This window comes from Malaya genurostris, chromosome 2 (genome assembly GCF_030247185.1).
Source record: "Malaya genurostris strain Urasoe2022 chromosome 2, Malgen_1.1, whole genome shotgun sequence".
Taxonomy (NCBI): domain Eukaryota; kingdom Metazoa; phylum Arthropoda; class Insecta; order Diptera; family Culicidae; genus Malaya; species Malaya genurostris.
Genome location: NC_080571.1, coordinates 191,612,270 through 191,639,504, shown reverse-complemented (window position 1 = coordinate 191,639,504; position 27,235 = coordinate 191,612,270). Strand labels below are relative to the sequence as shown.

Sequence of the window (27,235 nt, the reverse complement as noted above, 5' to 3'; positions counted from 1 at the left end):
GTCTGGTTATCTAAAATTCAGCTGGAAGGGTTTTGAGATATGAAACGGTAAAAATCGGGTGGGTAATGTTAGAGACATAACTGGATGTCGTGAATATGAATAAAACCGGCACGCCTCCTACACACTTTCAAATATCAGTTAATGGATCGATTGTGTGAATCAGTGCGGTAAAATTTCATTTTCAATCGAATAATATAAGATGAAAATGAAGTTTATTATCCGCTGACCGTCAGCGTATCTCTACTAATTCATTTGACTTTTGCTGCCATTTCAAGTGAAGCTCCCAGGATTCATCGTCAGTTGAATAATCGTACCTAGTCATTTGAAGTTTTGCTTGCTCAGTTTCAAGTGCCAAGTAGTATAGCTGCTTCATTGTCTTCGCTCTTGGTAGTAAGCAGATTCGAACGAATAGAATTATAAATGGAGTAAAGTATTAAAAATGAAAACTGAAGGAGGAAACAATTAATTTATGAGTATTCTGTGATTGATATTTCAGCTATCTGGTTAGTCTTTCATCTATTATCTTGAACCAATTCGAATGTTTACATGAACCTCATTTGAAGGCCGCTCTCACACTATTAAAGGAGATATTTTGTTACTTCGAGAGATGAATTGGCGGTGGTTAAACTGAGCCTCGATTGAAGAAAAACGAGTGATGAACTGAATGCTGCTCGTTCGGGCTGTCAGCAAACATTGTGTGTGTCAGAGAGTGAAGTTTACTTCAGTGGAGAGATCGTCAATGTGTTCCACTTTCAGTTTCAATTGATTTGAATGAAGTTTTGCTGCACTGGTGTGAATTATTCAAACATTCCCCTTCTTCACTACTAGAATTTGAAACTATGCACCCACACTAAAGTACGGATAAGTTACATCAAATATTCTGACACACAATTAAATATTAATTTTTAAAGTTCTATATAATAAAATAATGGTGGTTCGGAAAAGAACTATGGCGTTTGTGTTGGAGAGTGACAAGTTGAATTCGAATTCCGATTGATGCCGCTGATCTCCGTCATCTATTTCCAAACTGACCTGTTGTCAGTGGATGAGATACCGATATGGTTGGCGTAGTAGCTTGTGAAGGAGCAGATTTCATATCCAACGTCATATACTTGCTCATGAAATCAATGAATTCAATATTATCTTGTTTTTAGGCATCTATATTGAAATCCCTCACAACTATCATCGGCGTATTATTACGAGAATATAAAAATGGGGCGTGTTTGATAGCTTAATCCGCATAGAATTTGGCATTTTGGTGAATTGAAAAATAACGCGATTTGTCACCTATAAGATTACATCTTCCAAACCGGAAAGTTCGCCGTATCCTTATAAACTTTATAAATGACTTCTAAGTAGCTTTCGAATAAGTCTAAGTTTGGATATATTCTTTGGTCCATCTCCACAAATTAATCGATAGGAATAATTTTTCCGAAAGTGTCCTCCAATTAATCTTTGAACTCGATCATTTATCTAATAGTAGCTTTAAATATATTCATATATATATATATATATATATATATATATATATATATATATATATATATATATATATATATATATATATATATATATATATATATATATATATATATATATATATATATATATATATATATATACATTCTATTCAAAATGTGTCTCTTCGATTTTTGAAAGAAGCCAAGGGATTGTACGTGCATTAACTAGTATACAGGAGGAAACAGTGCTTTGCTCGCTTAGGTCATCCTTAAGAAAACGAAGTTGGTTCACTCACACACCGGAAGTCGGATCCAGATGGAAATCAGAATTTTCGTATGGAATCACGAGACCTTTCGTTTGAATCCTAGTTTGTCAAAATCAGATCAGCCATATCCGAGAAAACCTAGTGAGATTATTTGACACATACACACACGCACATAAACACACACAGACATTGCTCAGCTCGATGAACTGAGTCGAATGGTATATGACACAATTTTTGCTAGTCGATTTTCCAAGTAATTGCATAACCTTTCTATATGAAAAAAGCAAAACACATCCTTGGAAATTAATTTTTTTAAACCTACCAGCCTATAATTCCGGAACCGTATCCGAAAGAGAATTTGTAGGATTTTATGGAGTTGTAAGACCTTTCAATTGAACCTAAGCTGAGAAAAACGAGTACACATTGTATTCATTTTTTTGCACATTTTACCCCTCTACTCCGATCCGGGTAAAATTCAATATGGGACGAAGATACCTTTAATTTGAATCTAAGTTTGTGAAAATCGGTCCAGCCATCTCCCAGGAAATCGAGTGCACAATTTTGTTACATACACACATACACACACTTACAGACACACACAGACATTTGATCAGTTCGTCGAGCTGAGTCGAATGGTATACGACATTCGGCCCTCCGGGTGTGATTAAAGAGTAGGTTTTCACAGTGATTGCATAAGCTTTCTATATGAGAAAGGCAAAATACTCATGAAATTAAAATTTTCCACTTATCGCACTGTAATATCGAAACCAAAAGTCGGATCTTGATTTAATTTTTGGGGACTTTTTAAAAAAATTGAAACATTTTCTTTGCATCTTAGTTTTTGAAAACTTAGTTCTTCATAGATTTGCACATATTACTTTGTAATTTCGGAACCGGAAATCGGATAAAGATGCAATTCAATAGCAAGTTATGGGTACCATGAACTGGGCTGCCGAGAGTGGAGGGGGAAAGGAAGGAATCCCCCCGGAGCCAAAAAAATTTAGGGGCCTCGGAAATTCGAAGATTCAAAATTGTTTTTTTTTAATACCAACACAAAATATCTAAACTAGAAACAAATTTGGCTTGTGAAATATTTTGTTAAAATACTGTAGCAGTCTATGGGACCATAAGACCTTTCATTTGAATCTAAGTTTCTGAAATTCACTGAACAAATTAAACCATATTCTGAACCTTTCTAATGTTCTATACTAGTTCTCAGAAACCAGTTTCAGCTCTCAAAGAAGGAAATCGAACACTTCCTGCAAACAGTGGATAAGATCTCAGTCGATAATGTTTTCAATTTTGTAAGTTCGATTGAAATCTCCCACAAATATGAGCAATGGGCATACACAAGAATTGTTAAGACAATTGCCATTGCTGAGACAAATTATGATGACATAATGGGAATCATTAGCAAACTTAAAAACATAAAGGCTCCCAAGAATTCTAAATAATTTTATTAAATTTTTTTTCGTTAAGACTGCCAACAATTTTGCAAGTGTTTCGCTTATTCTCATACTCAATAAAAATCAAGCAGAATTATTCTTAATTTTCATTATGAGCTTTAATTGTGTTGTTGTTTATAACAACTAAGAAAGCTCTGATACTTTCTGATTGATTTTTTTTTTTATTCAATAATATAATATAATATTAAGGCACACTGCTTAAGCTCTAAGATGCCAAGGGTATTTACTAATCTTAATTATCGTCTAACTTAAAACTAGAGTAGTATCAATATGTAATATAGTATCTGGCGATAGGTAGTGGCCGGTGAATTGAATTTAGGATGAGATGATTCCAGATGGCGATGGTAATTTTCTATGTTGGCCGCATTCTTCGGTCCGTGAGGGTCCGCGGGAAACACCCCCAGGCTACGAAGGCCCGGCGGGTGGCCCGCATGCTGGTCATTGACTGGAGCGGTCTTCCGGTGATGGTGATGTTACGGAAGAGAATGAAAAAAAAGAAGTAAATATTGTGGGAAACGGGGTAAAAAAGGGGTGTGGGAACAAAATGTTTGAAAACGACAGAGATCTAATTAGTTGCCATCGAGATGGTGAAAAAACAGGGAGAGGGGAACGAAAAAGTTAGTGACAAAAAAAAAGATCTTGTTAATTCCAATGAAGATGGTGGACAGGGACGGGGATCGAGAGAATCGGGCGGATGTTAGTGTCGAACCTGTAGGTGGAGATTATATTTTCTGAGCGAGGAATAACACATTACACTTGTATATCAATGTGTTTAAGGTACTGGTATATGAGAAGCATATATGAACTATCCCGACTCGCCAACACATCCCGAACCGGAACCTCAGTCGGTCTACCTCGGGCCCTGAGGGATTCCAGTAGCTTCGACCTGGCGTCACGATACTCTACGCACGACCACACGACATGCTCGATGTCCTGATAACCGTCGCCACAGGTGCAGAGCCCGTTCTCCACGATCCCGATACGCCGGAGATGTGCGTTGAATGTATAGTGATTTGACATGAGCCGTGACATAACGCGAATGAAATCACGACTCACGTTCATCCCCTTGAACCAAGGTTTCGTCGATACCTTAGGGATAATGGAGTGTAGCCATCGTCCCAGTTCGTCATTCGTCCATGAAGTTTGCCAACTTTCGAGAGTTTTCTGACGAGAAATACTGAAAAATTCATTGAAGCAGATTGGTCTTTCATAAATATCACCTTCCAATGCGCCCACTTTAGCCAATAAGTCTGCCTTTTCATTGCCCGGAATGGAACAATGCGAAGGGACCCAGACTAACGATATTAAATAAGACCGTTCAGATAAAGTTCTCAAATGTTCCCGTATTTTCCCCAGGAAATATGGGGGATACTTTCCTGGCTTCATTGCCCGGAGAGCTTCTATTGAACTTAGACTGTCCGTGACAATGAAGTAATTGTCTTTGGGCATGGTTTCAATGATCTCGAGGGTGTACTGAATAGCAGCTAATTCTGCAACGTAAACTGAAGCCGGATCACTGAGTTTGTAAGAAGCGGTGATGTTTTGATTGAAGATGCCGAAGCCTGTGGACTCGTTGATGTTTGATCCGTCAGTGTAAAACACCTTTTCACAGTTGACTGTTCTAAATTTATTATAAAAAATATTTGGGGCCACTTGAGGGCGCACGTGATCCGGAATTCCACGAATTTCTTCTCTCATGGATGTGTCAAAAAACACAGTAGAATCGGAAGTATCCAAGAAATGAGCACGGTTGGAAACAAACGAAGAAGGATTAATATTCTGAGCCATGTAATCAAAATACAAGGACATAAAACGGGTTTGAGAGTTAAGCTCAACTAACCTTCCGAAGTTTTCAATCACCAGAGGATTCAAAATGTCGCATCGAATGAGCAAACGATATGAGAGATCCCAGAACCGGTTTTTCAGTGGAAGAACGCCCGCCAGCACTTCGAGGCTCATCGTATGAGTCGATTGCATGCAACCCAAGGCAATACGCAAACAACGATACTGAATTCTTTCCAGCTTGAGAAAGTTGATTCTCTGCTGGCATTTTTGTTTCAGATACCTAATGTGACATCCCCAGGTGCCTTTGGAGTCGAACCAGACCCCTAGATATTTAAATGTGAAGGCCTGAGCTATGGTTTCACCCCCTAGTTGACGCTGTAATTGTGCTGGTTCTCGCTTCCTCGAAAATACAACCAGCTCAGTTTTCTCCGTAGAGAACTCGATACCCATTTGAAGAGCCCATGATGATAAGTTGTCGAGAGTATCTTGTAATGGTCCTTGGAGATCGGCAGCTTTGGGTCCTATAATAGACACAACGCTGTCGTCGGCAAGTTGTCTTAGCGTGCAAGATGTGTTGATACATTCATCGATATTACTTACGTAAAAATTGTATAAAAGGGGGCTTAAGCATGAGCCCTGAGGAAGACCCATGTAGCTGAATCGTATTGTCGACAAATCACCATGCGCAAAGTACATGTGTTTCTCAGACAATAGATTATGTAAAAAGTTGTTCAAAACTGGCGAAAGACCATGCTGATGCAACTTCTCAGATAGGATATTTATAGAAACTGAGTCAAAAGCCCCCTTAATGTCTAGGAAAACTGACGCCATTTGTTCTTTACGAGCAAATGCCATTTGAATTTCTGTTGAGAGCAACGCAAGACAATCGTTCGTTCCTTTGCCCCTGCGGAAACCAAATTGTGTATCTGAAAGTAAACCATTAGTTTCGACCCAATTGTCTAGACGAAACAGAATCATTTTTTCGAACAATTTCCGGATACAGGAAAGCATAGCAATCGGCCGATACGAATTGTGATCGGAGGCTGGTTTCCCTGGTTTTTGAATGGCGATAACTCTGACTTGTCTCCAGTCGTGTGGGACAATATTACCCGTGAGGAACTTGTTGAATAAATTCAGCAAGCGCCTTTTGGCGGGGTCAGGCAGATTTTTCAACAAGTTGAATTTTATTCTGTCTAATCCCGGGGCTTTATTGTTACATGACAAAAGTGCAAGTGAGAGCTCTACCATCGAAAACGGTGATTCGTTTGTATTTGCTGTCGCGGCGCGGGTGATCTTCTGTTCCGGAACAGAGTCTGGGCATACTTTTTTAGCGAAATCGAATATCCAGCGGTTGGAGTATTCCTCGCTTTCATTCGTGGTGTTATGTTTGCGCATTCGTCGGGCTGTGTTCCAAAGAGTGCTCATAGATGTTTCTTTCGTTAAGCCGTCTATAAACCGACGCCAGTAACCGCGTTTCTTGGCTCTAATCAAGTTCTTAGTTTTAACGTCTAACGCCGCGTAATTCCGGTAATTATCAGGTGTTCCATTTTTTCTGAATTTTTTATACGCGGAGGCTCTCTCCGCGTTTAAATTTGTGCACTCTTTGTCCCACCACGGGTTGGGAGGACGGATGTTAGTTTTCGCGCCGGGTACACGTTTCGTCTGAGCTTGAATCGCAGTATCGAGAATCAAGCCAGCCAAAAACGTGTACTCTTCCTCCGGAGGAAGTTGTTGAGTTCTTTCAAGTTTCTCAGATATCGAGGTCGCATAGCTATTCCAATCAATATTTCGTGTGAGGTCATACGAAACATTGATTGTCTTCGATGGTTTTAAGCCGCTGGTGATTGATATTACGATCGGTAGATGATCACTACCGTGGGGATCAGGAATTACCTCCCACGTGCAATCCAACCGTAGCGATGTCGAGCAAAGGGATAAATCCAGCGCACTTGGTCTTGCTGGTGGTGCAGGAGTCCGTGTCATTTCTCCCGTATTCAAGATTGTCATATTGAAGTTGTCGCAAATATCATGGATCATAGCTGATCTGTTATCGTCGTGAAGACAGCCCCATCCCGTACCGTGTGAGTTAAAGTCTCCTAAAACCAACGTCGGTGCGGGAAGGAGCTCTATGATATTACTGAGCCGCCGATGCCCAACCAAGGCTCTAGGGGGAATGTAGATGGAAGCAATACAAAGGTCCTTACCTTTGATTGTAACATGACATGCGACAACTTCAATACCTGGTATCAAGGGGAGGTTAATTCGATAAAAAGAATAGCACTTTTTGATCCCTAAAAGTACTCCTCCATAGGGATCATCTCGATCCAGGCGAATAATGTTAAAATCGTGGAAGTTTAAGGATATTTCAGAAGTTAGCCAAGTTTCGCACAATGCAAATGCGTCACATTTCAGATTATTTACTAGAAATTTAAAAGAATCTATTTTTGAGATGATACTTCTGCAATTCCACTGTAAAACAGTGATTAGATCCGTGACCTCGGTGGATGATTTAGCCATCGAAGGATACAATCGCTGAGAGAAGGGGCCAATTTGCAGTCAACTGCTTCAAATATGTTTTTACTGTTGGCATGAAAGCAATTAAAATGCTTCTAAGAGGGTCTGAAATTTCTGATTGATTTAAAACCCTTAAAAGTCTTTGGACGAGACATGTGGTGTTGACCCAATTTCCAATGGACAACAAGCTGTTTCAACACATATTTTCTGAACATCTCGCTCAAACGCAAAATTGAATATTACCTCCAACTTTTCAATTGTTGAATAGACAAAATCATTATTACAACATTGTTACTCATATTTGGGCTAATAATATTTTGCCCGGTTCTAAATTCCCGAAATTTTCCTGATTTTACCGGTCACTTGCCACCCTGTATATCCAACTATCATAGAGCTAATTGGTTCGAATACAGATAACACATTGAAAATAATGTGAATCATTGCGAATTGAAAATTGAACAATATTCTAAACCTTACTAGGAACATTCTAAGGTTCTTAAGAAACCACAGATATGTCCATAAGAAACCACAGAGATTTCTTCCTCTCAAAGAAGGAAATCAAATATTCCATACAAACGGCGAAAAAGCTAAAAAACTTGCTCTTCAGTTCGAAAGTGTTCACAATTTTAATTTGAACGTTGTGAGTCTTATTGAAACCGATGTCTCACTGAAATATGATCCTATTTCAACTCAAGATGACATTACTGGATTTTTATGAAATTAGGTCATTCATGAGGAAAATTTAAAAAATGAAGGCTCCTGATGATGATGGAATATTTAATATTCTTATTAAAAATCTTCCTGGTGTTATCTTGAGGCTCTTGGTTAAAATTTTCAAAAAGTGATTTTCATTAGCTTACCTCCTTAAGATGAAATGTAGTGGAATGCGCTCGTCGCGTTGTTGATCAATTATTCAAAAACTAGACCGATTTTCGAAAAACTAAAAACACTTAAGTGTTCGCAATTAAATTTATCACAACTAAATATTCTTAGAATTTAGAAATTTGGCTTTGCTGAGCCGTAGTTGGCCTTTGAAATGTATAAACGGTTACTATTCCGTTCCACAGGGATGATTTTAGAACTGAAAAGTAATGTTTGTAGCAGAATTTCACAAAGAATCTGAAAATGCAACTTAAAATTATAAAACTTAAGCCAAAACAACCGAAATTTGAAGAAGTTTACATAAACTTTTCCGCATTTTTTTTATTGCTTGCGCGCTGCTGTTTCGTATTGAGATGGTGTGAGAAATGCACGATGGGCACGGTGGCATTTTATCGTGAGCAAAAATTATTACAATTACGATACGGCCCGGGTTGGTGGTTCAATGCATAGGGCGCTGGTCTTACAAGCCAGTTGTCGTATGTTCGTGCCTCGACCTGGAAGGTTTCTTAGTGTCAGTAGGATCCATAGTACTAGCCATGCAATGATTCTGTACACTAAGAATCGGCGGCGAAGTCTGTTGAAACAGAATGGCCAAATTCCACAAAAGGAATGTTATTCCAGGACTTTGCTACGATACGAAGAAAAATAATAATATAACCACTTATTCGACTTATTCGAAGATGACAATGAAAGCCTATTTGAATGGAATATATTGGCAGTAATTCCAGTCCAGTAATTTATTTTAACAGTGTTTTATTCGATAAGGAAATTCGACCGCGCTTTATCATGCTTGTCTAGTGAATACTTTTACATAAATTTCATCTTATCGGCGTAAAGGGTCTGGTGAACTACTGTCAAAGATACCGAAAATACTTGAATATTTTCTTGTCTTCAATTGTTCTTTTGAAGGAGAACCCATGCTTGCTACTAAACTCAGGTATATACATGGTAAGCAAGTTAGTCAATGCATAACCCCATGTTAGTCAATCATAATTACTCATGATTCATAGGTCTAGTGTAATAGTAATCACTAATAATAACGATTGAATTAGGATATTTTTAAAGCTGAAGGATTCAAAAGTCCATTACGAATCAATGAGTCTTTTTTATAAGCCAACAAAACGAGTGGTAAGCCTACTGCGCTCAATCACTGAAAGTATTGCTGGTTCCTATGTGTCGGTTTTACTTGTTATGCTTTGTGCGACGATTCGGTCAACTCAAAAGGTTAAAATTTTGCGAGCCTTTTTTCAGACTACATTTCACCTTAAGAGATGGAAAAACGATAAAGTAATTTCTATTTTCGAGTGGGATGCGGACGAAGTGAATTCACCATCACCGGACAAGGTGAGCCCACCACCATCACCAGTTAAAAACGTTATTATAGTTCAGAGAAACGCAGTCGGATGTCATGAAAATTTATTACAAACCAAACCTAAAAGCTATAAATTCTCCTTCGTATATAATCGACATGAATAGTTCCATTAGAGTTCTATAAAAAGCAGTAATTGGTCGATCGGACCTGCTTGCTCTCTTAACACATCTTATCTGTTCACACCACTGCAGATAATACAATCCCCTCGATCGCTTCCTGCAATGTATATATGGTGCATATATACATTTATTTATTTGCATTTCAGAAAACCTACACATAAATAGTGATACAAGGAACACACCGTTTCAACTAACTACCTCCATTCACAAATCGTAAACAGAATCCCGTACCATACACTATTTTTCGGTAGAACACAGCCACACGAAAATTCAATGATAAAAGCCCTGTAAAATGTTTTGGTTTCTTACCTCAAATAAAAACGAACAATCATAAATCCCCTAAATGCAAACGACAACCTCTCCCTGTCCTTTCCAACTACCAAGCTTCCATCATCCCTTTCCTTTAACACTAAAAACTATCAACTTTAAATTTACACTACATGTTACTTTTAAGAGAAAAATGCCGCAACAACTGAAAGAGAAAGAAAGCAAACCGTCATCCGTGCCTGAGACCTAATGTTTAGTGTTCGCTACACACTGAGGTCTTTTTTACGCGGCTTTTTATACGGTTTTTAACGTTAATTTCCGAAGCTACGCGTTTTTTACGCGGATTTCCGAAGTTATACGGTGTTCTTGTTTCGTTTATTTGTTTATTTGTTTGGAGCCGGGAAAAGCCCGCTGGAGCTGAGGTTCTTTAAACCTCTTTCTCCAACAGGCATAAAACCTTCTCGTCTTTTGCATCTACTGATTACAAATATCCAACAGATACATTTTTTGGCTTAAAAATACAACTATCGCTAATCTTTATCTCAACATAACAAATTAAAAAAAAAATAAATAAATAAATAAAGTAACATGAAAACTCTAACTGGTCCTGTCTCTGAGATCGTAGATAGAATTAAAGCTAACTAGAGAGAGTATTCCGGAAACGTTTTTTTGCAGTAGTACGCGACAAGTGGAAATCGAAAACATCAGAACAGCGACACATGCTGAGGAAAGGTTCGTTATATGCATAATTTGTTCTAGCACGAGGTAACCTCAGAAATGGCTGGTATCGAAGACTGCGTTGATGGATGTCGAAATTCAATTTTTGTAACAGATCTGGACAATCAATTCGTGATAATATTAAATCAGAAACAAAGACTGCTTTCACTGCACATCACGGCGAACGGATAGCAGGTCAAGATAAATTAGCTTACAACGGTCCTGGTAGCTGGGAAGGTTATGAGGGTCGTTCCAAGGAAGACGACGAAGTGCAAAGCGAACGAAGTTGCGTTGGATAGATTCAATACGCTGGATGCCGTTTTGATAGTACGGTGCCCAAACAACGGCAGCGTACTCGAGAGTAGATCGGACCAAAGTGCAATACAGCGCTTTTAAACAGTATATATCAGTGAAGTGCTTAGTTACGCGGAATACGAATCCAAGCATTTTAGAAGCTTTTGAGATAATGTATTCCATGTGTTCCTTTAAACTTAGTTTACAATCCAAGAGAACGCCTAGGTCTTTGACTACGGATTCCCGCTTAATAACTGTTTGAGCGATAGTATAGTTGGATATAATTGTTGAGCGTTTACGAGAGAATGAGATAACGACGCATTTGGTTGCGTTCAATACCATCCTATTCACGTCACACCACATAGTAAAATTATCCAACTCTTTCTGCAAGAATACAGTGTCTTCAGAATCTCTGATGAGCTGAAACAGTTTAAAATCGTCGGCGAATGATAGTTTTAGGCACTTCAGCGATAAGTTTAGATCGTTCAAATAAAGTAGAAATATGAAGGGTCCGAGATTACTGCCTTGAGGTACACGATTTGTTAGATAAGACTGAAACCAGGCCAAAAGTGCGTCATTGAATCCAAGCCTTGCTAATTTAGCAACGGCTATTTAATGATTTATTTTGTCAAAAGCAGCTGAGAAATCCGTGTATATAGCGTCGACTTGCAGTCGCGCTTGTAATGACTGGATGATAAATGATGTGTAAGACACAAGATTTGAAGATGTAGATCGTTTAGGCATAAAACCGTGCTGAGTTGAAGAAATGTAGTTAGAGCAGTTATAAGTGATGAAGTCGAGAACGATTATTTCGAATAACTTAGAAACTGCACACAGCGCAGCTATTCCTCTGTAGTTGGATATATGTCGCTTGTCGCCTTTTTTGAACACAGGAAAGATAAATGATTTTTTCCACGGATCGGGGAATACTCCGGTACGTAGAGAAGTATTGAACATTATTGATAATGGTACGAGAAGGCTCTCGGAGCATTTTTTTAGCACTAGGGAAGCTATACCATCAGGTCCGGCACTATATGATGATTTTAATTTAGCACATGCGGATTTTATGATTGTGGTAGTTATAATAGGATGTGAACCAATAGAAGGACGTATAGGTACGTTGCTTGCTGCTTCAAGAACCTGATGGCTACTCAAAATTTCTGCAGAAAAGACACTGCTGAAGTGTTTGCGAAATAGTTCACAAATGCCAAAAGTAGTGGTAGCTTCTATTCCATCAAATGACATCTGGTTTGGCAATCCAGTTTCTTTCCGTTGAGTATTGACATGGTTCCAAAAGTTTTTCGGTTTAATTTTTAGATTATTTTGAGTTCGGCGTAGATGTGCATGGTATAGCGCTTTGTTCAAACATTTATACCGAGTGTTGTAGTACAGATAATAGTTCCTAAGTTGGACGGAAGGGTGTTTTGAGAATTTCCTGAATGCTTGGTCAACCTTTTGGTTGACTTGTAGTATTTTAATGTAGAGTTTCACCAGGGTGGATTCGTTGATGCACGACATGCCTTCTTGGGAATGAACTTATTTATTGCGTAAGAGACGATCTCAGACCAAATTGTGACAGCAGAATTACAGTCCTTATTGCAAAGTAAAAATTTCCAGTCAGTTTTTTGTCTTAGAAATGCATATAACGACCAGATCTGATGTAACCACATTTTTTTTCAAAATATCGACTGGGATTTTTTTTACCAATTGTCTTAGAAATTCACGAAACGTCGAGATCTGGTGTAATCTGAAAAAATTGTGAAAATAATCAAAAATTTGTGGCAGAGAGTGACCTAAAACAAGTGTCAGATAGTCAGTTCGCTTTCACATCTCATCCAAGTCAGTCGATAAAACAAAACCGCTTACGTTCAGGACAGAAGAGACCAAGTACAGTATTGTGTAGTGAACAATAGAACGACCTCGAAATGAGTAAACCAAACGAACAAAAGCTACCGCCGACACGAAAGAATACGATTGTTGTTGACTTCAGGCAGTGCAAAATTCGACCTTCGATACGAGAACTTAAAGCTTTGCGTAAGGAGCAAATGCATCTTGACATTAAACATGTGCATTTACTTCAATGCAATAAGACGAATAATGTTGTTTACATCCAGTTTTTTTAAAAGTTGGATGCAATTCAATTCGCAAAAGACAATAACAATGTGCACTATGTGGAGCACGAGAATATTAAGTACAATATTCCAGTATATATGGAAGATAGTGCTATAGAAGTGCGTGTGCATGATCTTCCCTCAAGAGTCACCGATTCATATATTCGCAAAACTATGTCCCAATACGGAGAGATTCTCTCTATCGAAAAAGAAAAGTGAAAGAATTTTTTCCTCGGTATTCTAAATGGCAGACGTTTATTACGCATACACTTGAAGAAGGCTATACCTTCTTATGTGATTTTCGGCCAAGATGCAAGAATTCTGTGCATATCACTTGTTACCTATGACAATCAGATGGCCACATGTCAATATTGCCAAAAAGCTGTTCACTACGGTAAGCCATGTGATAAACTGGACAAGGAGACAACTACACCAAAGGACAACGGTGCTTCCTTCACACCAACCCCAAGCAACCCCAGTACACCTGTGACAGCCACCAACAACAATGAAGCATCCCCTTCAACGAATCCATCATCATCTCCTATAGAACAAAGTGCACCAGCTGCAGTTAACAACTTACCCTTTAAAACAAATTTATTTAAGATTACACCAGATTCGGACGTTTTATGCATTTTTAAGACATTTAGCATAATTTTTTTTTCAATTTTGCGGGTTTTTCTGCGCTGATTCCCGAAGTTACTCGGTCTCAAAGTCGTTTTCTTCCAAAATATTATTTTTTGTGATATTACACCATATTTCAACGTTCCAAGCATTTCTAAAAAAATTTGCATCACCCCAATTTTTTTTTTAGATTTTATCATATCTGGACGTTTCTTGTATGTCTGGGATATTTGGAATCAAAAAAAAATTCTTTGACTTTACGTTTTTTACACGAATTTCTAAACTTACGCAGATTACCGAAATTAGGCGTTTTTTTGCGCGTTTTTTTACGCGATACGTATACCTCGCGTGAAAAGAGACCTCAGTGTATTTAAATTAGAATGAATATTTGTTTAAGCAATGGAAGTGTTTCACGCAATCTGTCCACAATGGAAGTGTTTCACGTATAGCCCCCACTGTCCTAGAATAATTGAGGGTATTCTAGGATAGTCCTTTATTATGCCCCTTGAATTATCAAAATAAAAAAAAAGCCGAAAAAGAAATATTATTTGCATCAGAAATTTTTGGGCGTAATTAACTAATTGCAATGCTACATTTCTTTTTAAATCTTTAAAACAATATTTTAAATCAAAGCATACTGCTGAATCGAGGGTGGGGCATAATGTCCGTAGAGTGACTGTTATGAGAAAATTAGTATATCAAAGAAATGGCTTTGTGTCTCTGCATATTTATGCCTTAAATAGAGACATAACCATAAGCTAACCGACCATTAGATATGACATCGAAAAGCTGCCTAACGATATTTTCAGTTTCCAGCAAACGCCAACTTCCAAACATGCATAGCACAAAGATCAGACGGAAAGATAGTGTTAGTAATAAAACTTTTTTTTTAGAAAAGTCTTGAATGCTTGAAAAAGAAATGGGGCGTTTTGGCTAGCAGGGTCGCTTTATTATACTTTCTCTTACCTGACAAAATAAAAAATTGCACCAAATGCAGCAAAAACACAAATTATGAGCTTTTCTCATAAGAGCTGATTTTCTTGACCCAAACAATAATCAAGTTATGAAATGAAATGGTTTGGAATTGAGATGGTATGACAAAAAACTGTTAAGGATTTTATGTATCGCATATAACGCATCCAATTCAATGAGTAAAAAAAGTTTCAGACCAGCCATGCTTTATGCAGTAATTTGGTTGTTCCACTGAGAAGAAAAGGATTCAGAATAAAATTCATAAAATCATTTTGTAGCGTCCCCACTGGTTAACTCACAAATATAAAACCATAAGATGTAATGCCACATAATAAGCAAATTCCGATTTGAAGAACACCATAAAGTTTTATTTGAGAATACGAGTAATTTCATACCATCATGCATCTACAATTAGATACTTACGTCAATACTATATTCACGTCAACAAAGAGCGACTTGTCGGTTACTTCCCCTTTACGATTATATCGATGGAACCATATATGCCATTTGCTATTCGAATTTAATCAATGACACAACAGTAGCTTGTTGATTTCGGTTCTGAGAAAATTGAGTAGATTTCTAGCGTAGAAAAATGCACACATACATATATGCATACTTACATACATACATGCATACGTACATAAATACATGCACATATGCTATTTTCCGATCTCGTTATGGAGAATGGTACACAACACTAGGGGTCTCCAGAGGTCCAATCAAAAATCGGTTTTCTTTTGTTCTATATCTTTTCTTGAAGAAGTGTTGAAAATTAGCTAAGTATATAATTAATCAAAAAATATTTTTTTGAGAAGAGCCGAAAATTGATTTTCACTAGCGAATTGAATTTTTCAAGGTGGATCAAATATAGTGAAAGCATCTCATTCCAACATGCATTATTATAACCTTCAAATCTACAGGGAAGAGTTACAATCCTTTTTTTCTGTATGTACCACATACTATTCATAACGTGCATAGTGTTCAACTAAAGCTAGTTTTTAACTTGCGAGGTAAAACTTGTTTCTGGATAGTTATGTGCCTCAAGCTATCCCATAATGAAACTTGCACAACAGTGAACTGACATGGAACAGGTTACTGTGGAGGAGGAATTAAGGTTATGCTTACTCAACGATTTTCGCAGATTAAGATTTCTCTCATGGTATTATTTTTGTTGCTTATTTTCTTGATAACTGTCGTGTGCGGAATAAGGTTTGAACATGATAATCGCCATTCAATTGGCTAGCTTTCATTAAACGGTTTATCTTTGAAAAATGCTTTTCTGAGCGTATAGTGGAATTGACTTAATCGCCTAAAAGAGAATAAATTCCACTTATTTCCACCATAATAAAAAATCTATTTTTAATCCACCTAGTGGTGTGATAATGCCTTTCTCTTTCATCGAAACAGTCTGATTATTTTTTTTTGCTTTTTCATTAAGATAACTTCTGACAATAATTTAGACTCATTTCTGTCACCAATGTATCCAGATTGATTCATGTAGTTCACAAAAGCATACATCAGCGTTTATGTCACATATTTGGCAAACCAAGCGCTAGACATTTGCGTTGCCTTTTTGTATGAGAAGAGTGATGCTAATCAAAAAACTTTTTTTTATTCCACCTAGTAGTTCTCATTTTACTTATATTTTCAAAAACATCACTAGAAGATTCTGTCAAGATTTTTTTTATCAAACTTTAATAAAATCAAAAACTTCCTTTGGTATAAATTACCATCACCTTATCAATTTATGAACAGTTATGTCAAGTTAATATAGCATGCATAAATATCTGTTTATTAATATTATTTTTTTGTATTACATCAACGTTTTACAGTACAAGTGTTTGACCCTTTGGCCTTTCATCTTTGTTGTTCATACGATTCGTTATTAATTATAGGTGTTTTAGTTACTCTTGTTTTACATACTTATGTTTAATCATAATATTTATTTTAATTATTAATAAAATATCTACCTTCTTATAACTATCCCTAACCTAATACGTACAAATTTTGAATTATTTGTATTACAGAGATTGAACACCTCTCTTCAAATTTCGTGCAGTATTGTTCGAATTTTTGTTCTAGTATATCCAGGGAGGCCATCTCATGTACTTCACTATCCTTGCCCAAGGGGATAGATTTAGTTAAGATCTGGTTTTGAATGCGCTGAAGCCTAAGTTTGTGAGTTCGTGCACAGCCATGCCAAACAGGGACTGCGTATTCAATCGCGGGGTAGATGATTTGTTTATAGACAGCCATCTGATTCTTCAGACACAGTTTAGGTGTTCTACAGATCAGCGGATACAGAGACCTGATGAGTATACTGCAGTTTTGAACGAATTTGTCAACATGAACCTGTCAACATGACCTGAATATTAGATGTCTGTCAATAGTGAGTCCTAGATAGATAACTTCGTCAGACCATTGCACAGTGGGGAAAAAACGATCAAAAACGCGACTTTGCTCAATAATTTTATTTAAAAAAAAGCAAATATTTTCAAAATTAGTATTACTTATGCAAATTTTTCTGTAGAATCGATTCATGATAGTAAGACGATCCGCAAAATTCACTATCATGCCCGTTTTGCTAAGACAAACAGTTAAACAAGACAGTTCTATGTTTCGCATATAACCTCAAATAATAATTTAGAGATAATGTTCATGATTGCATGCTTCGTGCTACACCAATTTTCCCACTAATATAATTTTATGTTGAATTCAGATTTAAAATCCCGAAGCAGATCCAATATGACCTACCAATATTGGTTCATATTACGTGCAAAACATCTGTGATCCAATTAAGCACAATGGGAATGATAGTACTAGCCTGTTTAACCCGTTTTACCCCAATTTAATTCATAAGTCGTATTTCTGGTTAAACTTTCTTTCGCATATCGAAGGCAGGCTGATTACGGTTGATGAAAATCAATTGATATTATGAAAAAAGACCTGAAAATAGGATTACAAATGAATTCAATGACCGCACGAATCTTGCTGTACCGTTTCACCCCAATTTATTTCATAAGTCATGCTTTCGGTATGCGAAAGAAAGTTTAACCAGAAATACGACTTATGAATTAAATTGGGGTAAAACGGGTTAAACAGGCTAGTACTGTCATTCCCATTGTGTTTAATTGGATCACAGATGTTTTGCACGTGTTATTAATCAATATTGATAGATCGTATTGAATCTGCTTTTGGATTGTAGATCATATATCAACTGAATATTATAGCTAGAAAAGAAATGGGGTAAAACGGTGCAGTTTTCTGCTGTCAATAAAACTATATGCAATCGATTTGTTAGACTTTTTTACATCGGAAACACTCTATTCGCTCTTCTGCAAGTTTTTCGGTTTCTTGTTATATAGTTAAGCTTGAATACAATGCAGTATCAAAAGGGAACTTGGGGTAAAATGAGCATGATAGCGTTTCGTGCGACCCTTCTAAATACATGGAATCGATTTTACTGACCATTTTACACCAAAAAAGTGCTTTGTGGTCAGCTGTATCATGCCTCCAAAAAAAATGTCAACGTTGCCTGGAGGAATCTCGTGTTATATTCAATCCATCGGCCACTGCCGATCGACAACTGCAGACTGAATCTGACAGAATCGACCATTGCGACCGGAATACGATATTACCTAATGATACTATACTAGTTTTAAGTTAGTCGTTAATTAAAATTAGAAAATTCCCTTGACATCTTAGAGCTTAAGCAGTGTGCGTTTGAAAAATTGTTTTAATGAACAAAAACAAATTAAGACAATTGAAGGATTTGCCGAAATGACCCTTTCGGCGAAATGACCCTGACCATATTATCTTCGAAATCGATCCATAACCCAGCCTTTCTGATCCTATGTGCGGGGTTGGAAATCGAACCCAGGTGGGCTGCGAAATTATCGATCTCGTTGAGCTGAATCGAATAGTATACAACACTATGGATCTTCGAAACTCCTTTCAAAAATCGTTTTTCCAGCAATTCTATTACTTTTTTATATAAAAAGGCAAAACTACTACAACATAGTGTGTTTTGCCTTTCTCATATAGAAAGGTTATGCAATCACTTGAAAAACCGACCAGTGAAAATTGGGCCAAGTGTCAAGTGTCATTCGACTCAGTTCACCGAGCTGAGCAATGTCTGTGTGTGTCTGTGTGTGTATATGTCAAATAATTTCACTAGGTTTCCTCGGAGATGGCTGAACTGATTTTGACAAACTAGAATTCAAATGAAAGGTATCGTGGTCTCATACGAAATTCCTGAATTTCATCTGGATCTGACTTCCGGTTCCGGAATTATGAGGTAAAGTGTGTTCAATATTGTACACCGTCACTTAAACCGGCGAAACAAAAAACGTAAAAAATTTCCTGAACTGGTCCCAAAACTACACAAATCGACAGTCATTATCAGTAGGTAACTAAACAAACCGATTCCGGCTATCCTGGTTTCCGGTATCCGGTTCCGGAAGTACCGGAAATAGTGGTCATATATACCAAAATCGATCTCACTCACTTTTCTCAGCGATGGTTTGACCGATTTTCACAAACTTGGATTCAAATGAAAGGTCTTCCGGTCCCATGCGGAATTGCTGAATTTCATCCGGATACGACTTCCGGTTCCGGAATTATAGGGTAAAGTGTGTTCAATATTGTACACCGTCACTTAAACCGGCGAAACAAAACACGTAAAAAAATTTCTAAACTGGTCTCAAAACTACACAAATCGATAGTTATTATCAGTAGGCAACTAAACAAACCGATTCCGGCTATCCTGGTTCTCGGTATCCGGTTCCGGAAGTACCGGAAATAGTGGTCATATATACAAAAATGGATCTCACTCTCTTTTCTCAGCGATGGTTTGACCGATTTTCACAAACTTAGATTCAAATGAAAGGTCTTTCGGTCCCATACGGAATTCCTGAATTTCATCCGGATACGACTTCTGGTTCCGGAGTTATAGGATAAAGTGTGTTCAATATTGTACACCGTCACTTAAACCGGCGAAACAAAAAACGTAAAAAAATTCCTAAACTGGTCTCAAAACTACACAAATCGATAGTCATTATCAGTAGGCAACTAAACAAACCGATTCCGGCTATCCTGATTTCCGGTATCCGGTTCCGGAAGTACCGGAAATAGTGGTCATATATACCAAAATGGATCTCACTCACTTTTCTCAGCGATGGTTTGACCGATTTTCACAAACTTGGATTCAAATGAAAGGTCTTTCGGTCCCATACGGAATTTCTGAATTTCATCCGGATACGACTTCCGGTTCCGGAATTATAGGGTAAAGTGTGTTCAATAACACCGTCACTTAAATCGGCGAAACAAAAAACGTAAAAAATTTCCTAAACTGGTCTCAAAACTACACAAATCGATAGTCATTATCAATAGGCAACTAAACAAACCGATTCCGGCTATCCTGGTTCCCGGTATCCGGTTCCGGAAGTACCGGAAATAGTGGTCATATATATCAAAATGGATCTCACTCACTTTTCTCAGCGATGGTTTGACCGATTTTAACAAACTTAGATTCAAATGAAAGGTCTTCCGATCCTATACGAATTTCCTGAATTTCGTCCGGATCCGACTTCCGAATCCGGAGTTATAGGGTGCATACTAGAAGAGTTTGTGTGTCATGTTAGTTGGTGGCCGTACGAACCGACTTCGATTATACCGGTTCTCGGGTTCCGGTGCCGGAAGTACATATAATAGTGAACCCATTTCGTTTTCTTAAGGATGGCTTACGCAATCAAAGCACTGTTTTATTCTGTATGTTATGCATAAACAATAACTTGGTTTCTTTCAAAAATCTAAGAGAAAATTTTTGAATTGAATACCACAATATTATATGTACATGAGAAAGGCATCATTACACCACTAGGTGGATTAAAACAGGTTTTATTTTGTTACTCTCATTTGTTCCGCGACATTTAAAAGTATGGGAGGATATGTTTGTCGTCAATAAGTCGTACTCTAGTATACATGCATCGTAACAATTCTGAAAGCAAAGCAAAAGTTCCAAAATTTGCAAAATCATCTAATACGAACGGTTATCCGGAAGTGTGAAAGAAGCATGTCAGCTTTATTCGTATTCACGACCTCCAGTTATGTATGTGTCATTACACACCCGCCTTTATATTTAAATCAAACTCACATGTATCCTACAACTCATACGATGCGCTACTCTCACTAATATGCGTGGAGTAAAAAAAAATTGAAGTGATAGGGTAACAGAGGTATTTTGGCCACTCCATATATTTTGACCCACCTAACAAACTTTATAGATTTCATCCGATTTTATCTATGTTAAGTAACTCGTTTTGCATCAATTTGAAGCTAATCACATTAAATTACCTATTGCGGAAGGGGTTTTTAAAGATATTACAATATTTGGTGGATATTTTTATAAAGTGGGCCAAAATAAAATCAATCCTAAAGTGGGCCAAAATACCTCTGTTACCCTAATGCGCGAGTTACTAAACGACGGACGAATGTATGATGTTCTTTTGGTTTTAACAGCCGACACTGAATTAGTCCTGGCAGCCGTCTGGAGCCCAAGGCTGCCTAGGGAGCCAAAACGCCATGCGAAAATTACTAGTCGACACAAAAGCGGAGTTAAAATAATACTTTTATATATACTTCCTGAATTCCTAATTTGAACCAATATACAGAATTTCTAATTTAAACCTGCTCCATATGAAAATATGCACTAGAATATTCATGATTATCAAACCAATAATTATTAAAATGAACATAGTTTTAATGTACTTTTTTTCTTTTTTTTCAGATTCTCATTCGTTTCATTAAATCAATGTTTTGGTACTACCTCGTCTGTTTCACTATATTGTTTTTAATACTTCTTTATCTCGATTGTTGCAAACCGGGAAACTTCCCACCTGGACCAACATGGTACCCGATTATTGGCAGTGCACTAGAAATAATGAGCGGTCGACATAAAACCGGCATGTTATGTAAAGCCATCGATTTGATAGCATCAAGATATAAACATAATGGAGCTATCGGCTTCAAAGTTGGTAAAGATAAAATTGTTATGGCCGTTTCTGGCGAATCATTGCGCGAAATGATGAATAACGAAGATCTAGACGGCAGACCTACTGGTATTTTTTACGAGACAAGAACGTGGGGCATGCGAAGAGGCATTTTACTAACAGATGAAGAGTTCTGGCAAGAACAGCGACGATTCATTGTACGACATTTGAAAGAATTCGGTTTCGCTAGAAGAGGAATGGCCGAGATCATTCATAATGAGACTGCGAATATTAAACAAGAATTCTACAGTTTGATTGCATCTGGTAATGGTAGTGCTCTGGTACAGATGCAGAGTGTGTTCTCTGTATACATTCTAAACACGTTATGGTTAATGATGGCCGGAATTAGATACACCAAAGACAATAAAGATTTAAAATACCTACAGAAATTACTACACGAGTTATTCGAAAATATTGATATGATGGGAGCTCTATTTAGTCACTTTCCGTTTATGCGATTTTTCGCTCCAAGGTTCTCCGGATATAATCAGTTTGTCGAAATTCACAATAAAATGCATAAATTCATTGGCGACGAAGTTGAAAACCATAAAAAGACATTTAATGTCAATGATGAACCACGTGATTTAATGGAAGTGTATCTAAAAATTTTGCAATCAAACGAAATTAACTCGGAAAGCTTTTCGCAAGAGCAGCTCTTAGCCGTTTGTCTCGATATGTTTATTGCTGGCTCGGAAACAACAACCAAAACACTCGGATTTGCTTTTTTATATCTAATCAGGCAACCGGAAACCCAGAAAAAAGTACAAAGAGAGATAGATGAAGTGATTGGTCGAGATCGTATTCCTACACTGGAGGACAGAGCAAAGTAAGGAAAAACATTACTTGCATTTCATTTAAATCGTAATATAATAACAGGGAACAGCCATCCAAGAAGATATCCCAATGTGTATAAGACATTTATCTATCACCAAAATGATCACCAAATAACAATTCGTCTAAAGAGGCGGTCTGCGTAGTTCAGCGATCGCTTACGTGCATTGCATTCGAGTTTGCATAAAGTGATAATTCATGCATGCAAACTCGAATCGAGCGGTGATTTTTAACAAAAAATTGTACGCTCTACACAGGTTTTTTGAAGAAGCTTTTGAGTGCTTGATGTCTGTTCTCTGTGATATAATTATCAATGCTTCTAAACATGAAATCTTATGGTCATTTATGGGATAACCTATGTTTGTGCCTAACCAATTTAGTTAGTTTTACGCTTCGGCTTATACGTTAAACAAAAACTGTTACGTCTAAGACGAAACGTATAGCTAATGATAAAATCGTATGATTAATTATAATCTTTCCAAATTCTCATATAGAAAGGCTAAACATTTCGAAAATATTCTGTGATTTTACATCTTATTAGATGCACATATATGGTGCGTCGCAGTTCACACAAATTTACATGCAAGAACATATAATATTGTGTGATTTGAAAATTTCATGACACGAAATGTATTACAAAAAAAACTAGGAGTAGGTAATGCCTAATGTGTAATGGTAATGTTAAGGACTTCTTGCAGGAAATCGTCAATCAATTCCCACAACTCGATATTGTCCCAGAAGGGGTCTTCCATTTGTAATGAGGGAAGAGAGTAAAAAAAACTTTTACTATTTATTACTTCTTCTCATTGACTTCTGATTTTTCTATTTCTTCTTCTACATAATTTACCCAGGTTAGCGGACCGTCTCCTGGTAGATCTTTTATTCTTTTAATTAGATCGTTCCACTTAGGGCACGAAGGGGGGCAAAAGCTCCGGTTCCCTTCCCCTTTTTTATATCGTCTAAAAATTCTAGGAACTTTTGATTAGTTGTTATTCGAAAATTGCTTCATTGATTTCTTTTACAAGCTAATTATCTCTAGGGGCCTCCTCGATCTTATTACCTATTTACCTGATGGAGATGAAATTCACTTGTGATGCCGGTTTAGTTGACTACTAACGTTGAAATTACTCAGGCTAATGTTGCTGCTTCCACTAACGGCGATATTGATTCCACTCGAAACAAGATTGCCACGTATTTAGATTACGCTGTATTTTTCTTCGATGACACGACCAGGCACAAATATCGAAAGATGCATCGCACTTGATAAAAATACTTTTTTCGAGTAACTCTGTTCTGGGTTTTATGTACAGGTTACCAAGGAACCTCTATAATATGAACAAACAAAACATTCCATTTTGGCTACTGCTGGTACTTTGAACGGAACCACTGTTTGCACTGCTGGAACTACTGTTTCTGGTATCATTGCCGGCACTTTTCGGCTGATTGTTATTATTGTTTCTAGATCCATAAATGGAAACATATGTATTACCGAGCGATCTTCGAAAAAACTAAACTAAACTTAATCTAACCTACTGCCTGTTCTACGATATACATAAAGATGGTAGGAGCCAGTTACAATTCTTTCGTTAAATAAATTGTTAGCGCATCAATGCAAAAGAAGGCGATTGAACCTATAGCGCATTACGCAAGGGAAAGAAATGTCGCATAGGCGGATAGTGTGAGAAGCTTGCTTAGCTTGCTGTGTGCAGCATATGTTGCAACACGGCCGGCTAGCATGGGAACTTAGTGTGAACCATATGGTTGGCTCTTGGGAAATGTAACGATCGTCAAGTGTTTTTACGATCTGTTACTAATTTGGGTGCATGGTACTTGAAGGATAAAGGATGTAAGGATTGGTGTTTGGGATTTTAGTGCATGTTCGGTTTTAGTTTATGATCTGTGATCAGAGAAGGATTGGTTAGAGATCGTGTGAATGCTGGAAAGTGTTTCGTTTGGGTTAGTCGGATCAATATTATCATGCTACAAGTGACATAACCGCGAGATTGACGAAGGGATGTTTTAAGGTTGTGTATGGATATAAATTGATTTGATACCGTTTGTACGTTTAAGATTTTGTTGTTCAGCAAAGGTCAATTTCTAAACATAGCGAGTGTATTTTAAGAAGTAGGTCGGCGATTTAAGAGAGTTTTCTAAATAATTTCTTTGCGTTTTTCCTGAAAAGGACCGTTAGTGGCTTTGGAGTCCTGTAAAAGACTTTTTGGTTGCGGATGATTTGGTTTGTATTCCAGGAAGTAGGGCGCCATTCCAAATGATTTGCAAGTTTGAGTCTAGATGATCGTACCGCAAGTCGTAGAATCGTTCATATGTATCAATATTTCATACATCTTAATATTTGAGTGAAAAAAACTATCAAAATGCTGTACGGGATTAATTTCTGGGATTTAAAATTGGTAAAATTGTGGAATTCTCTACAATATCGAACACCGTTCGGAACATTTTTCTCGAATGCTATGCTAACTAACGTTCGTTTGGTGCGAATTTCGCACACTGAAAAGTGCAATTATTCTAGATTTCCACAAAACTGATGATTTTTACCATCGATTTTCAAAGAAGCAATCTTAATAGTTCTTTAGGTAACATTTAGAGCCATTAGAACGGCTGATTTTGTGTAATGTCCCCCATCGTTATCCACTTTTCATATTCTTTTTCTCCAATGCAAACGACCAAAAGCTGGTATAACTGGATGTTGTTGTTTTTCTTCGTTTAGGCTTGAGGAACGAAACCTCACATTCGCCATTGACTGAAGCACCAGTTGAATAATACCGGGTGTAGTTCCACTTTCTTAACGTAGATGGCGTAGATGGCACTAGATGGCTAGTAAACGTACAACAGAGTGTATTTAAAGATTCGGTTGATTTTGATGTTCCGTGTTTGGACCTATTGTTTCACTATTTAAACAATGTTTTCGCAATAAACGTGGTATTAATAACAATCTTACACATTTTTCCATTCGTTTCGTGAAAGAATTAGAGAAAATATTCAAACAGGGAAAAAGTTATTAGGAAATCAAATCTGGATTAATTTCGTTACACTTTCGTGTTGTGCAATTTTGAAAATGCACCCAGATGAGCATAGTAAAGAAAGACGTAGTGCCACGTCAAAACTAATAACGACCGCCGCGACGTAAACTGAGAATCATAGGATCACAAAGTACGTCCGTCAATCGACTGAGCCATAGAATCACACACATTCAGTCTCATCCAACGTTAAGTCATTACAAATTAAATTTGAGGTCATTTGACAAATTTGGTTTTTATGAATTACATCGTATCAGGGATTTGGTCATCTGTGAGATACAAATTTATTTTATATGTATGAAATCACAATGTTCATAAGTCATATACCATTCGGATCAGTTCGTCGACAATTTTGTGAACGTATGACAATTTTTGGTTCCATGGCCGAAGCCTTGGCAACGACGATATTGTGTTAAGTTTGCAATACGATTATGCCGTTTATAATGTTCCCAATGAATTTTAATGTGGGAAATGAAATGTACTTTTTCTAAAGTTTTTAAATTGTTTACATCACTTCGATTGAAGTGTATTAGGTAAAGTTCATGGGAAATTCCAGAGCGTGGTTTAGAAGTACCATTCGCTCTTTTTTCATAAGTATTACTTGGGAAGGGGCGAAACCAAGCAATTCTTTTAGTTCATTTTTAATTTCTTCAGTATCTTGATCATTTGATAAGCCTTTCAAGACAGCCTTGAAGGGTCTGTCTGATTTTATATCATATGAATAAAATTTATGAAGTTTCTCGGACAAATATCGGATAAGACGTTCGTAATCTTCCAATCCATCAACCAAGACTCGACATTCTCCTCTTCGTCCGATTTGAAATGAGACTTTCACTTTCGGGAAGAAAGTAGAAATCTCAGAACGGAATGCTTTGAAGTCGGAAATCATCACCGTCACAGGAGGCATAGATTGTTGTTTCTTCCCAGAACGACAAGCGTCCATTTTGTCCATACAATCAAATTCAGGAAGAATCTCGTAAATATTGTTAGATGAATGTTAACGGATTGTGATTTATTCCGTATTGAATTATTTTTAGCCTTAGGCTTTTTGCTTTCCTGTTGGACGCAGTCATTTTTGAAATGAATGAAATTTGAAATTAAATTAACTAGGCTAAATTAGTCTTCGATTAAACTCCTAGTTTGGAAAAGTCTTGATAAAGACTGATTAGTTCGAAGAATAGTTCTTTGAATAGCTAACCTTAAAAATAGCTGATTAATTTCTTAGTCTTGAAAAAGATTATATTAGAATATCACTCTTTGTATAGATTTGAGAAAGACTGACTAATTGTTAGTCTTTAAAAAGACTGTTAGTGATTCAGGTGTTGTAGCAGACCCCGTCAGCTTTAAGGGAAATCAATCTTCAGTTCAGCAACGCCATCGCTCGGCATCACATTCAACATATCATGTCAATTGTATGGATGCACAGTGCTGCTATTTTGGCGCACACGAATTTGACATTTCTTCCCTCTGC

General features: G+C 37.2%; 1 protein-coding gene across 1 annotated transcript in view; it reads left to right on the top strand.

Annotated features, from left to right (window-relative positions):
* The window catches only part of LOC131432906 (probable cytochrome P450 303a1), a 44,103-nt gene that overhangs the window by 4,710 nt on the left and 12,158 nt on the right, over positions 1–27,235 (top strand). The window contains exon 2 of the mRNA XM_058599484.1: positions 21,634–22,721. Within this exon, the coding sequence (XP_058455467.1) occupies positions 21,658–22,721 (1,064 nt within the window). The 5' untranslated portion in view covers positions 21,634–21,657. The remainder of the gene's footprint in view (positions 1–21,633; positions 22,722–27,235) is intronic.